The sequence below is a fragment of the Dermacentor variabilis genome, chromosome 4 (genome assembly GCF_050947875.1).
Source record: "Dermacentor variabilis isolate Ectoservices chromosome 4, ASM5094787v1, whole genome shotgun sequence".
NCBI lineage: Eukaryota > Metazoa > Arthropoda > Arachnida > Ixodida > Ixodidae > Dermacentor > Dermacentor variabilis.
In genome coordinates, this window is record NC_134571.1 from 132,754,321 (window position 1) to 132,769,226 (window position 14,906).

The 14,906-nt window shown below is 47.5% G+C and overlaps 1 protein-coding gene across 1 annotated transcript in view; it reads left to right on the forward strand.

Annotated features, from left to right (window-relative positions):
• Positions 1 to 14,906, forward strand: part of LOC142577949 (uncharacterized) — a 65,998-nt gene that overhangs the window by 35,972 nt on the left and 15,120 nt on the right. Inside the window, exons 6-7 of the mRNA XM_075687386.1 lie at positions 903 to 992; positions 12,754 to 12,843. Coding sequence (XP_075543501.1) covers positions 903 to 992; positions 12,754 to 12,843 — 180 coding nt within the window. The remainder of the gene's footprint in view (positions 1 to 902; positions 993 to 12,753; positions 12,844 to 14,906) is intronic.

The window sequence follows — 14,906 nt, forward strand, 5'->3', positions numbered from 1 at the left end:
TCATAATCTGAAATCAAGGGTCATAGCTATCGAGTGCACATAGATTTATTGCTGGTCTAGGCTGCCCAACTCAAGAGGTGAGCAGCGAAAAACTGGACGTATCCTTTACTCGCATTTCGCTTTTTTATTAGAGAATGGAACCCTTGGCACAACAGTAAATGGTAAATTCAATGCCACCGAAATCAAGTAGGAATGCCGTTGCCGGTCCTTGCGTCACTTTAATACTTTGTTTATGGTAACTTTGTTTTACTGAATAACGTCCAATAAAATTCTCGCCCCCACATTACTACTGTGACAGCGGGTGCAAATATTGTTTGCAACTCAGTTGTACTCCGTTAGCTTTCATATGCTTGCCATAATTTTTAAGAAACGTTTGAAAACATTGTTTTTTAAAAATAAAACATGGTATGATCACAGTACATAGTTAATAGAGTAAAAATCTATGACTCGGAAGTTAAGATAGATCATTTTTCATGTTACCGTCATTGAGAGCAGTACTTAAAATGTGCCTGAGCTAGAAAACAATCTGATGTAAAGTTTGAAATACGATCGTGCTGTCTTTAGCGTGTCGCTTTTAAATTTCTATTTCAAGGTCCAATCGATCCCCATTCTCTGATCCTACGCAACCATCTAAATGTCGAGAGATGACAGTCGCTTGAGCAGAACTGCGTCAAGTAAACATTGTATTTAGCACGTACACAAGCGCTTGCTACATCATTTCTTATTATGCACAGCTCCTAATGTTACTGCTAATTGAGCTCTAATTTACGCCTAATGTAGCTGACGTACCTAATGTACGCACCTGTTTTGATGTATCAGGGATCGTATAGCATCTAATTCTTTTCCTGTCATTGCAAAAATGATCGCTTTCGGACATCTATGCATTTCATGACACCCACCAGGTGGATCCGCTGACAATATTACGCGTCAAGCAAAACCTGCCAACGTTTCGACTTCAACACACTCGGCGCCAGCCATCTTAGCCCAACAAGGTAAGTAAGTTCCTGATGACTCCATGTCTAGCTACTCTGTTGTTCTGAAGGACGGCTCAGAAATAATTTTGACTAATCACAATTATTTCAAGCGCAACCACAGAGCCGTACACAAGCGTTGTTTTTTTTTATTTTTTTATTCCGTCTCCATACTAACAAGCCAGACGCGTATGGAAATCAAAGATGCCAAATTCCACTCAGAAGCTGTATGCCGCAGTCATACAATCACTACCGCCGGTGCACATAAGTGCATTCTTGCTTGTGCCTGTGACATTCTTGTTTCAATAACACTGTTGGTTTGTTTTAACCACGCTGCCCTACTTGTAAGTCTGGAGAAAACCTAGAAATCACATGTACAGCGGCTTTTTTTTTACTTCGCATCGTAAGCGTGCAGGTTACATATCCCTGTACAATTAATGTTCAGTCTTCGAGGCCCTGTTCGACAAACTCAGTGCATTACAGGAGCTGCTCCGTACACGACAGTGGTAGAAGAAATGAAAACTTTTTTCCTTTGCCATGTTACCGCCATCTCTAGACCTTTATCCCTGTATGTACGTGATCGATACATTCACTACAAGAGCACATAAGTGACGGACCCCGTCTGCGACATACATCGTTCATTTAGGTGCAAAATGTCTTATCACTTGAAGCCTCGTTTGAAGGATATGAAAGAAACAGAAAGGTGTAAGAGGTCATCGTTACTAGTGGGAGCTGAATAAGTTGGTGATGTACTTCAGTTTATAAGAAGACGCTGATTAGTACAAATATTAAATGTTCGGAATGATTTCTGAAACCGCCAAACGAATCAAACTTGTGGTGCGGAGTCATCTTCTGCAGATACTGTAAATTGTGGTTTGCTATTACGCAAGTTATGCAGTACGCATGGTGCGCCGCATTTAGTGCCGTGGTCTTTACCACAGCCCGGCCCACTATGGCCCGTAAGCAACCATATTATTTTTGCTATAGCAGTTTCCGTGATGTGAGCAACCCCCCTGATGCCTTTCCAAAATGAAACGTCATTGCAGTTTATGGAGGCAAGATCTGCGATATTTTTTGAGGCATTTGTCTCCCCCCTCCGCGCACGCACGCACGCACGCACGCACACACGCACGCAAACACACGCACACACGCGCGCACACACACACGGACACACACGCACACACACGCACACACAGAGAACTCACCTTGGGCGACGACTATCTGTATAAAAGAGAGAAATAAACGAAATGTGTTACTGTGCATCACAATATTGACTTCATTAGACGCTTGAATGTAATACAGCATTTCTTTACGAAAAGTCATAAAGTTGTAAAGTTCACGCCCTGTTTCATTTGCACCAAAAAGCGATTGCTGTTAATAAAGAATGCTTTTCGCTCAGAAGATTGTAGCAATTGCCACCGGATTCAATGTTCCGCACACAAAGGGGTAATTTAAAGCAACAGCAACTGCAACAATTGAAAGCAACACGGAACTTTTTTGCTCTGTAGCAGGGGACCCTGCATGTTACATTGAATTCTGCAGCGGCGACTTTTCGATGAGCCCAAAATGAAGAAACATGTCTCACACAGTTTTGGATCCTCATTAAAATCATGCAGTGATGCAACGCAGGATGCAACGCCAAGAGGTTGCCTACTTTGCATTGTACTCTATCCGAGTTTTAAGTGTTAAACTCATAGTGGGCGTCAACGATTGTGTCGTAACCCTTGTACCATCGGCTTCTTTCCTTTTTCTTTTTTGTGTTGGTTCTCTGACATGTTTGTTATTGCGGAGTTCGCCCGGCACTACGGGCCAGCAATAGTTCTGCCAGTTTTAAAATGAAACATTTTTTTGTTATTTCTCCTCACCATTGCGGGTGCGGATTGGCCAGCACCAATATATTTGGCCAGGACAGTATCCGTTTGGCCAGGACCGCAAAAGATTGGCCAGGACCGCATATAGTGCGTGCTGGGACGATTTTGCATGATCAACTGCACCGTATATAGTGCGAAATGTGGCGGACCAGGAAGGCAGGTAACACATGTATGGTTGAACGTGCGCTCCAACACAAGCACGCCGTCATCATCAACCCATGGTTGTCTTTCCATTGCGTTTATGTCATTTCCGCAATTTTTTTGCTATGTCGCTTTCTCGTTGTAATCATGCAGTTGTCGTCATGCTAGTGGGTCGTCATGCTAGTAGTCGTCATGCCGTCGTCATTCTTTCGTTGCAATATTATGGTGGACAGTGTGAAATTGTCGCACATACATCGTCAATCGTTCACAGTTGTACTGTTACCGTCACGCCACGTAGTCATTTCATCAGCTAAATGCCGTCGTCGTCATTCCAGCTTTTTCATCCCTTTGCCGTCATTCTAGCGTCGTCGCCTCATTGTCGTCATGTCGTCACCATGATTGTATCATCGCCATCCTAAGTAGTCGTGCCGACGTCGTCAGCGGCCATCTTCATACCGTCTTCGTCATCCTATTGTCACCATGCCCTCACCATCAAACCAGCGTTTTCATTTCATTGTCTTCGTTCTCTCGTCTTCCCAATTTCGTCGTCCTTCCCTTGTCATCCTGCCATCGTCTTTATCCTTGTAAATCACCCGATTGAGCACTGGAACTCTTTGTTGAGCGAGGCTTTTCTTGCAAATGGCTGCTTAACAATAACAGCGTTCTTCCTTTGCTCTCCTCATCAAAACGGAAGATAGAGCTACGTGCGACAACAGTAGAATGAAGGAATGAATTCTACAGGCTCTTAGCCCATCTCCCCGATACAGCGCGCACAGAGAGTCATTCGCGATAACACTGGCCTGTCTTGACGACCGGCGGCTTTCAGAGCAGGCAGCCCTGGAAGTCTGGCCTACAAAGTCGTCACATCACAAGTCGGCGAAGGCACTCTTGAAGTTTTCTTTTTCTTTTTTGTTCCATTGACCCAAGAGAGAAAATACTGTCCTCACGAACGTTCCCCACCTCTTCTATTTTTTCGAGCCTTTGCTTTATATTGTCACGTGGTAGTGACGGTGAAGAAAACAGCAATGCGGTGGAATACAAAACTAGCTTTTATTGGGCGTACCTACGCCCACAAAAACAGGCTAGACTTATAGCACAACGATAGCGGCGAACACTGTCGGCGATCGTCGGAAATCTGATCAGCGGGTCAAGCGCGTCGGCTTTTATAGAACAGTCCTCGAATGTTCCAGACTAATCGTTCGGACCCGCGTGCCTTCCACAAAGTGATACACCATTCGCGTCAGGTGATGAAATCAGATAACATAAGGTTCGGCGACAACAGACAGCGGATAGAAGCATCGATACCTTTCCAGAAACTTCGGATACATGTAGGCGCGTCCCACGCGATTGGAATACATTTGTTAGGCGGCGAAACGTGGTTGCCCGATAAAGATAAGTACACGTGTCAATACCTCCCTCTTAAAAAGAACCGTCCCGATGCTACAAATATAAGAGAGCGAAACACAAAAGGACACTTATTAAGCACAAGTAACAAAACAACGAAAAGAAACAAAGTGCAAAGGTCCGTTACGCGAAGCCCCAAAGTTCATTAACGCTGGCAGTACGGCTTGAGTCGCACAACGTGGACTATTTCAGGTCCACGTTGTGCGTCGGCGTATAGGGGTTGGCCTATAGGGGTCCAAACCCAAACGCGGTCACCGGGCTGGTACTCGACGAAGCGTCGTCGGAGGTTGTAGTGTCGGCTGTCGGCCCTCTGCTGGTTCTTGATTCGCAGGCGGGCGAGCTGTCGGGCTTCTTCGGCGCGCTGGAGATAGGTAGCGACGTCAAGATTTTCCTCGTCAGTGACGTGCGGCAGCATGGCGTCGAGCGTCGTCGTCGGGTTTCTGCCGTAAACCAGTTTAAATGGCGTGGTCTGTGTTGTTTCTTGCACGGCCGTGTTGTACACGAATGCAGGATCGCATCCCACGTTTAGTGCTCGACGTCGACGTACATTGCTAGCATGTCGGCGAGGGTCTTGTTCAGGCGCTCCGTGAGACCATTCTTCTGTCGATGGGAGGCAGTTGTCCTCCTGTGACTTGTCTGGCTGTATTTCAGAATGGCTTGCGTGAGCTCTGCTGTATAATCCGTTCCTCTGTCGGTGATGACGACTTCTGGAGCACCATGTCGCAGCAGGATGTTGTCGACGAAAAATTTCGCCACTTCGGCTGCGCTGCCTTTCGGTTGAGCTTTAGTTACAGCGAAGCGGGGAGATAGTCAGTCGCCACGACGATGCACTGATTTCCGGATGTTGATGTCGGAAACGGTCCTAACAAGTCCATGCCGATCTGCTGAAAAGGTCGGTGAGGAGGCTTGATCGGCTGTAGTAATCCCGCTGGCCTTGTCGGTGGTGTCTTGCGTCGCTGACAGTCTTGGCATGTCTTGACGTAACGGGCGACATCGGCGGTTAGGTGAGGCCAGTAATACTTTTCTTGTAACCTCGACAGCGTCCGGGAGAAACCCAGGTGCCCAGCGGTCGCATCGTCATGCAGGGCGCGCAGTACTTCTGGACGCAGCGCCGACGGAACAAGAAGGTAGTTCGCGCGGACTGCTGAGAAGTTCTTCTTCACGAGTAGGTTGTTTTGAAGCGTGAACGAAGATAATCCACGCTTAAATGCCCTAGGGACAACGTCGGTGTGCCCTTCCAAATACTCCACAAGGGCTTTTAGCTCCGGGCCCCCTCGTTGTTGTTCCGCGAAGTCTTCCGCGCTTATTATGCCAAGGAAGGCTTCGTCATCCTTGTCATCTTGCGGCGGCGGGTCAATGGAGGCGCGTGATAGGCAATCGGCATCTGAGTGTTTTCGTTCGGACTTGTATGTTACAGTGATGTCGCATTCTTGTAGTCTGAGGCTCCACCGTGCCCGCAGTCCTGAAGGGTCCTTTAAGTTAGCTATCCAACACAACGCGTGATGGTCGCTGACCACTTTGAATGGAATGGTATAGAGGTAAGGGCGAAATTTCACTGTAGCCCAAACGATGGCGAGGCATTCCTTTTCGGTTGTAGAATAATTACCTTCCGCTTTTGACAACGACCGGCTAGCGTAAGCTATCACGTGTTCATGTCCATCTTTTCTCTCGACTAGGACGGCACCGAGGCCTAGGCTACTGGCGTCAGTGTGTATTTCGGTATCGGCGTGCTCGTCGAAGTGCGCAAGCACGGGCGGCAACTGCATGCGTCGTTTGAGTTCTTGAAATGCGTCGGCCTGCGGCGTTTCCCACTTGAACTCGACGTCACATTTAGTTAGCTTTGTCAGCGGCTCAGCGATGCGTGAAAAGTCCTTGACAAATCGCCTGTAGTAGGCACACATGCCAAGAAATCTACGCACTGCCTTCTTGTCGATGGGCTGCGGGAACTTTGCAATGGCAGCTGTCTTCTGGGGGTCGGGGTGGACTCCAGACTTGCTGATGACGTGGCCTTGGAACAGAAGCTCATCGTAAGCGAAGCGGCACTTTTCTGGCTTCAGAGTAAGCCCTGATGACTTGATGGCCTCTAGTACTGTTGCAAGCCGCCTAAGGTGATCGTCGAAATTTCCGGCGATGACAACGACGTCATCCAAGTAAACGAGACAGGTCTGCCACTTAAATCCTGCTAAAACCGTGTCCATCACGCGTTGGAACGTTGCAGGCGCCGAGCACAGTCCGAATGACATAACCTTGAACTCGTAGAAGCCGTCTGGGGTGATGAAGGCGGTCTTTTCGCGATCTCTTTCGTCGACTTCTATTTGCCAATAGCCAGACTTCAGGTCCTCCGATGAGAAATATTTAGGGTTGTGGAGCCGATCCAATGCGTCGTCTATCCGTGGGAGGGGGTATACGTCGTTCCTCGTGATCTTGTTCAGACGACGATAATCGACGCAGAAACGTAGGGTTCGGTCCTTTTTCTTCACCAGGACAACGGGGGATGCCCACGGGCTTTTGGACGGCTGGATGATGTCGTCGCGCAGCATTTCGTCGACTTGTTCTCTTATAGCTTTACGTTCTCGCGGCGAAACTCGGTAAGGGCTCTGGCGGAGTGGTCGAGCGCACTCCTCGGTGATTATGCGATGCTCGGCGACTGGTGTTTGTCGAATCCTCGATGGCGTCGAAAAGCAGCCTTTGTATCGTCGGAGCAGACTTCTCGGCTTCTGTTGCTTAACCACGCGGAGACTTGGATTAGTGTCTTAGTCTGGTTCGGGAACCATGGTCGTCGGGGTAGATGCGGCGGGATCCGAGAGGACAAACGCGTAACTGGTTTCCAAAATTTCCTTGATGTACGCAATCGTCGTGCCCTTGTTGATGTGCTTGAACTCCCGGCTGAAGTTTGTCAGCAAAACTTTCGTGTTTCCTCAGTGCAGTCGAGCGATCCCTCTTGCGACGCAAATTTTACGGTCGAGCAGTAGACGTTGGTCGCTTTCGATGACGCCTTCTACGTCAGCGTGTCTTTCGGTGCCGGCCGAAATAACAATGCTGAAGCGAGGCGGGATGCTGACTTGATCTTCGAGCACACTCAAGGCGTGGTGACTACGAGGGCTCTCCGGCGGCATCGCTTTATCTTCCGACAGCGTGATTGACTTCGACTTAGGTTGATGATTGCGCCGTGTTGGTCCAGGAAGTCCATACTGAGAATGACGTCTCGTGAACACTGTTGGAGGATAACGAAGGTAGCAGGGTAACTCCGGTCATGAATGGTTAATCTTGCCGTGCAGATTCCAGTCGGCGTGATGAGGTGTCCTCCAGCGGTCCGAATTTGAAGGCCTTTCCATGCAGTTTTACCTTCTGCAACTGAGCGGCGATGGGTCCACTCATGACGGAGTAATCCGCTCCTGTGTCCACTAAAGCGGTGACTGCGTGGCCGTCAAGAAGCACGTCGAGGTCGTGGTTCTTTGTCTTGCGTTACAGTTAGGTCTTCGCGTCGGATCACGGCTGTGTCGCGTTGACTTGTGGCAGATATGGGACGTCGTCAGGTCGTCTTTCGTCGTCTTATTCTTTGCTTTCACACTTAGTCGGGTCGACGGCGTGTCGTTATGTCGTCGAGGTAGTTTCTTCGGCGTCTTCGGCAGCGGCGGAGGATCTTCGTCAGTTCGGCGAACAGCAACCGCACCTCCATCGGTTGCTGCTTTTAGTTTTCCGGATATGGGCTCACTGACCGGCCCCGGGCTGGGCCAGTGTATGGTCGGCACTGCGGCGACAGGTAGCGGCCTGGTGACGGTGAACGGGACGGTCGTCGATTGCTCCACTGAGTAGCGGCGAGGTAGTCTGCGATGTCACGAGGGCGTTCACCTTCCCGAGGGCGCGGTGCATCGACGGCGAGCCTTCGCAATCCCAGATTGCGGTGTGGGCATCGGCGGTATACATGGCCGGCTTCGCCGCAGTGGCAGCAGAGCGGGCGGTGGTCGGGGGCTCGCCAAATGTCCGCCTTCCTCGCGTAGCTGCGCTAGGCGACGGGTGGGCGTGCTGGCAGCGGCGGCGGTGGACGACGGAATTGCCGCGTTACAGGGCCCTGGCGTTGTCGCGGAGGGGGACCTTGACGGCGGGCGACGGCGGCGTAGGTCATCGCTTCCGACTGAGGTTGCGGTGATCGTGGTTGCACCTCAGGGACTCCAAGCGATCGCTGAACCTCTTCTTTGACGATTTCAGCGATTGGATCCACTTGGGACTGCGTCCTTGGGTAGAACTTCTGCAGCTCCTCCCGTACGACCGCTCTGATAGTCTCACGTAGATCGTCGGTAGCCAGTGATTGAACCCCGGCGTAGTTTGTAGTGTTGGCGAGGCGATCGAATTGACAGTTTCGGATCTCGAGTGTCTTCTCAATGTTCGTCGCCTCACGAAGAAACTCTTCGACGGTGTTCCGTGGGCTTCTTACCATTCCGGCGAAAAGTTCCTCCTTTACACCACGCATCAGTAGGCGGACTTTCTTCTCCTCGGCCATATCCGGGTCGGCGTGGCGGAAGAAACGGCTCATTTCTTCCGTAATGATGGCAACGTTCTCGTTTGGTAGCTGCACTCGGGCGTCCAGCGTAGCTTCAGCCCTTTCCTTGCGCACGACGCTTGTAAAGTTGCGCAGGAAGCCGCTACGGAACAGGTCCCACGTTGTCAAGGTCGATTCCCTGTTCTGAAAACAAGTTCTGACGGCGTCTTCTAAGGCTTCTATAGCAGCGAACATCGTCGGCGATCGTCGTAAATCTGATCAGCGGGTCAAGCGCGTCGGCTTTTATAGAACAGTCGTCGAATGTTCCAGGCTAATCGTTCGGACCCGCGTGCCTTCCACAAAGTTCGACACCATTCGCGTCAGGTGATGAAATAAGATAACATAACGTTCGGCGACAACAGACAGCGGATAGAAGCATCGATAACTTTCCAGAAATTTCGGATACATGTAGGCGCGTCGCACGCTGTGCGATTACATTTCTTTGGCGGCGCAACGTGGCTGCCCGATAAAGATAAGTACACGTGTCAATATTTCCTGTTTTCTTCTTGTCTTTCATTTCCCCATGCCCTAGTGCAACGCAGCAAGCAAGAATGTCTTCCAGTTGACCTCACGGCGTTTGCACACTAATCTTCTCTCTCGTTCTTTCTTCGCAAACGCCAGGCAAAGCTTTGCGTCAATCTATTACAGAAGGAGCTAAATTGGGCGCATTATTTTTTCTATTTGCGGCGTTTATACGTCCCAGTGGCAGCCGGTGCATTGTTTACTTAATAAAATATGGGGTTTTACATGCCCAGAATCACGGTCTGATTATAAGGTAGGCCATAGTGAGGGACACCGGAATAATTTGGGCTGCCTGGGTTTTCTTAAGGTGCACCTAAATCTAAGTACATGGGTATTTTCGCATTTTGTCCCCATCGAAATGCGACAGTCATGGTCGCGATTCGATCTAGTGGCCTCCTGTTTAGTAGCCGAGCACCATAGCCGCTAGGCCACCGTGGTTGGTCGGGTGTACGGTTTATTGTATTATACTTTTGCAGGCTGGTTAAGTGCATACATTCCACAACGAAGGCCTGAAAAGAAATCATACTAATTAAAAAAAACTTGTTTACTTTATACAATGATAGCAGTTATACTTGCTGACAACTTTCTGCGGCTATGAAGGGAGAGCTACGAGGGCAGAGCTTCTGCAGATGTGTTTCTGGTCGAAGCAGTCCGGCAGCGTTGACAATGCTTTTGGTTGTTCAGAGCACACGCTGATTCGAAGCAGCTTTCACGTGCGACGCTTCCGCATTTTTCAAAATGCTAAACGGAAATGTTGCAAAATAAGTAAACGTTTAGACTATGTGGTGTGTTCTGTCTTATTTAACTGTTTCTATTAAGGCCCTCATGTTTTCTCTTCCTCAGCCTAACCTTACGTCTAATAAAACGCGGGACTCTCTTCATAACCTCTCTCACTTGTACGCGCTTTGCCTGCATAGATATCTCTATATAGCTAGAGAAAGTTGTGCGCGAGTATATGGCCGTGTGATAGCCAGAAATCTAAATCTCGTGCTTAGTGCTTACTTACATGGTTTATGCTTCGCTAAATTAATCAGGAGACATACACTTTAGACGATAATTACCATAGTATTTGACAGACCTGAGATGTAGTGACTAAAATACAGATATCATAGAAAAAATAAGAAATAAATCATTGGGTTTTTTCAAGACTGACCAAAAGAGCTCAAAATTGGAGCGCAACCATGCGTGTGAGATCAAACTGATAGCCACGCTACTAGCGACAAGAGTAGAAGTTATGAGCCTAAATTTAAGAGATAAAACGGGAATACAAGGAAAAGTCGAAAAGTGATATTCTAGTTTAGATTAGCAAAAAGCAATGGCTCCATAGTGCACACACCTAGAAGACCATCAACCGGAGATTGTTTCCAAATAAATGGGAAAGCTGATTACGACATAGCAACGCTGAAAATTGCGGCTGATTTGGTGGTGTGATCACGTGTGCTATGGCCCGATGAAGGATTCCTACCGTAGTGTATATGAAATATGCGGCTAATGCTGACCATGGACCAAGCTGAAAATATTTCTGAATTATTTCGCATCTAGAACGCTAAGCCTAATATCATTTCCAAACCAGAACATACAATGCTAAAGCATAACATTTTAGCGTGACTCATTGACATAATGAAAATAAACGACAGTGCCTGCTTAAAGTAAGTCATGCCACGAATGATTTTCGCGCTTCCCTCACTAGAACATACTTACAGCACTAGGGTGCAATGAGAAGTTTTCGGTTGCCTAAAGCGATTGCGCAACCGTAGCCGGCCTCGCAACACTGGCACCTAATTGCTAAGGCGGGTGCTATAATCGGAAATGAAAAGCTGATCCCCTCATATCATCCCGTTGTGGTGACGGCAAAGAGTTACACTTTGGCAGAACGTCGAGTCACAGAGCTAGCTCCTTACTACGCGAACCTGTGCCCACAAAAAGAAGTTACACTTGGGCATAACGACAGCGACAGACACGAAGGTGGTTAGTCCAAATCTTATCGGCGGATCAAACGTGTACGCAACTCACGCATGATTTAGTCGAAGGTTCTAATTTAATCGCATTGTGCCCACGTAGCTTCCATAAAGTACAAACCTATTCGCGCCATGCAGGTGGTCTGATTAATGAATGTTCTGCGACAACACGGGCAAATTATACAATCAACGCTAACATCCGAAAAATTTACAACCCATGCAAGGCCGACCTTACCTCAAACCGGAAGTTTAACTTGTTAGCTGGTGAGCAGCGGTCCACGGAGACATGATAAACAAATGATAAGCAATGTGCGTGTGTCAATATAGAGAGAATAGGTGTATTCATAGATCGCTAATGATATCATCGTCTTCAAACCAGTTCATAATCTGAAATATTCAACGGCCTGCGCGCAAACATGTTAAAGAACCGCAAGCGAACGGAGTGAACGGTACGAACAAATCAAGGGTCATAGCTATCGAGTGCACATAGATTTATTGCTGGTCTAGGCTGCCCAACTGAAGAGGTGAGCAGCGAAAAGCTGGACGTACCCTTTATTCGCATTTAGCTTTTTTATTAGAGAATGGAACCCTTGGCACAACAGTAAATGGTAAATTCAATGCCACCGAAATCAAGTAGGAATGCCGTTGCCGGTCCTTGCGTCACTTTAATTCTTTGTTTATGGTAACTTTGTTTTACTGAATAACGTCCAATGAAATTCTCGCCCTACATTACAACTGTGAAAGCGGATGCAAATATTGTTTGCAACTCAGTTGTACTCCGTTAGTCATCATATTCTTGCAATAATTTTTGAGAAACGTTTGAAAACATTTTTTTTAAATAAGAACATGATGTGGTCGCAGTACATAGTTAAGAGAGTAAAAATCTATGATATGGAAGTTAAGATAGATTATTTGTTATGTTACCTTCATTGAGTGCAATATTTAAAATGTGCTTGATGTAGAAAACATTCTGATGCGAAGTTTGAAACACCATCGGGCGGTCTTTAGCGTGTCGCCTTTAAATTTCCATTTCAAGGTTCAGTCAATCCCCATTCTGTGATCCTACGCAACCATGTAAATTTCGAGAGATGACAGTCGCTTGTGCGGAACTGCTTCAAGTAAACATTGTATTAAGCACGTACACAAGCGTTTGCTTCATCATTTCTAATTTTGCACAGCTCCTAGTCTTACGGCTAATTAAGCTCTAATTGACGCTCAATGTAGCCGACGTACCTAATATACGCACTTGTTTCGATGTGTCAGGGATCGTATAGCGTCTAATTCTTTTCCTGTCATTGCACAAACGTTCGCTTTCGGACGTCAATGCATTTCATGACACCCACCAGGTGGATCCGCTGACAATATTACGCGTCAAGCAAAGCCTGCCAACGTTTCGGCTTCGACACACTTGGCGCCAACCACCTTAGCGCAACAAGGTAAGTAAGTTCCTGATGACTCGATGTTGAGCTACTCTGTTGTTCTGAAGGACGGCTCAGAAACAATTTTGACTAACCACGATTATTTCAAGAGCGACCACAGAGCCGTACACAAGCGTTGTTTGTTTTTCTTTTTTTGATTCCACGCCAGACGCGGATGGAAATCAAACATGCAAAATTCCACTTAGAAACTGTATGCCGCAGTCATACAGTCACTACCGCCGGTGCACATAAGTGTATGCTTGCTTGTCCTTGTGACATTCTTGTTTCAATAACAGTGTTGGTTCGTTTTAACCAGACTTCCCTACTAGTAAGTCAGGAGAAAACCTAGAAATCACATGTATGCCAACTTTTTTTTACTTTGCATCCTAGGCGTGCGGGTTACGTATCCCCGTACAGGTTATGCACAGTCTTCTAGCCCCTGTTCGACAAATGCAGTGCATTAGAGGAGCTGCTCCGTACACGATACCGATAAAAGAAACGAAAACTTCCTTTCCTTTGTCGTCTTACCGCGGTCTCTAGACCTTTATCTCTGTATGTAACAGATCAATACATTCACTACAAGAGCACATAAGTGACGGACCCCATCTGCGAGATACATCGTTCATTTAGTTGCAAAATGTCTTATCACCTGAAGGCTCGTTTGAAGGATATGAAAGAAACAGAAAGGTGTAAGAGGTCGTCGTTACTTGTGGTAGCTGAATAAGGTGGTGATGTACTTCAGTGTATAAGAAGACGCTGATTAGTGCAAATATTAAATATTCAGAATGGCTTCTGAAACCGCCAAACGAATCAAAGTTGTGGTGCGGCTTCATCTTCTCCAGAGACTGTAAATTGTGGTTTGCTGTTACGCAAGGTATGCATTACGCATGGTACGCCGCATTTAGTGCCGTGGTCTTTACACACAGCCCGGCCCACTATGGCGAGTAAGCAACCATCTTATTTCTGTTATAGCAGTTTCCGTGATGTCAGCAGCCCCCCTGATGCCTTTCCAAGAAGAAACGTCTTGGCAGTTTATGGAGGCAGGATCTGCGATATTTTTGAGGCATTTTTCCCCACTCCGTGGGCGCGCGCGCACGCATGCACGTACGCACGTGTGTATGTCGATGTGTTGTGTGTCTGTGTGTGTATATCAAGCTCAAAGACTGTGACAGCTGCTGAACGACTGATGCTGTAGGACAGGCCTAATCAATATTACACTTTAAAAATTATTCACCTCCTTCGGGCCTCATTTCGTTCCCGCAGCTGCAACTGGCATCTGCCTTGCTTGCGTTTACTTTCTTGAAAACTCTGCGCTAACTACTTTTCCGTCAACAAATGTGAGGTTTCACGTGCCAAAACCACGATTTCTTGATGAGGCACGTCGTAGTGCGGGACTCCGGATTAATTTTGACCACCAAGCCCTCTTTAACCTGCCGGCAATGCATGGGACCAGGGACGTTTATGCATTTAACCACTATCAAAATGCTTCCGCTGCGACCTCGTGCTTCGCAGCGCCCCACCATAACCACTAAGCCGCCGTGGCGGGTTTAGGCGCATGAGGCAGGCGTGACGCTGCGTCGTGCCATCTCTCGAGGCGAGGCAATACCCACACCGCAGAACCGCTGGTGTTCAACATAGCACTCAGGCCAAAAGATAACAATGAAGTGTAGGGTGCGCTATAGCTGCTTTTTTAACGTCGCCCTATTGGAAATGACAAACAAAACTTCAGCTCGCTAGAAGTTACACCTTGAGTGATATTGTGAACAAACATTAGCAAGAACTCGGAAGCAATATTACAGCAACTTGTTAGGGCAGTAACTAGCGTATGTAATGCAGGCCTTCACAAAATGTTTGGGGCGAACGACTGCATTTTCTTAAGTTTTTATTGGTTGCCCAGATGATCTCGTTTTGTTCTCGCAACTTGCCCGTATGTACTCGTTTAAGGTCACGGATAACGGTAGCGGCTTTCGGCTCGAGTTCACTTGCAAGTCGCCGACAATTGGAGCTAAAAGCATTTCATGCTTAAAGTAAATCTTTCAGATATATCAGTAATATCAGCAGAGTGCGCATAGAGAATTGCA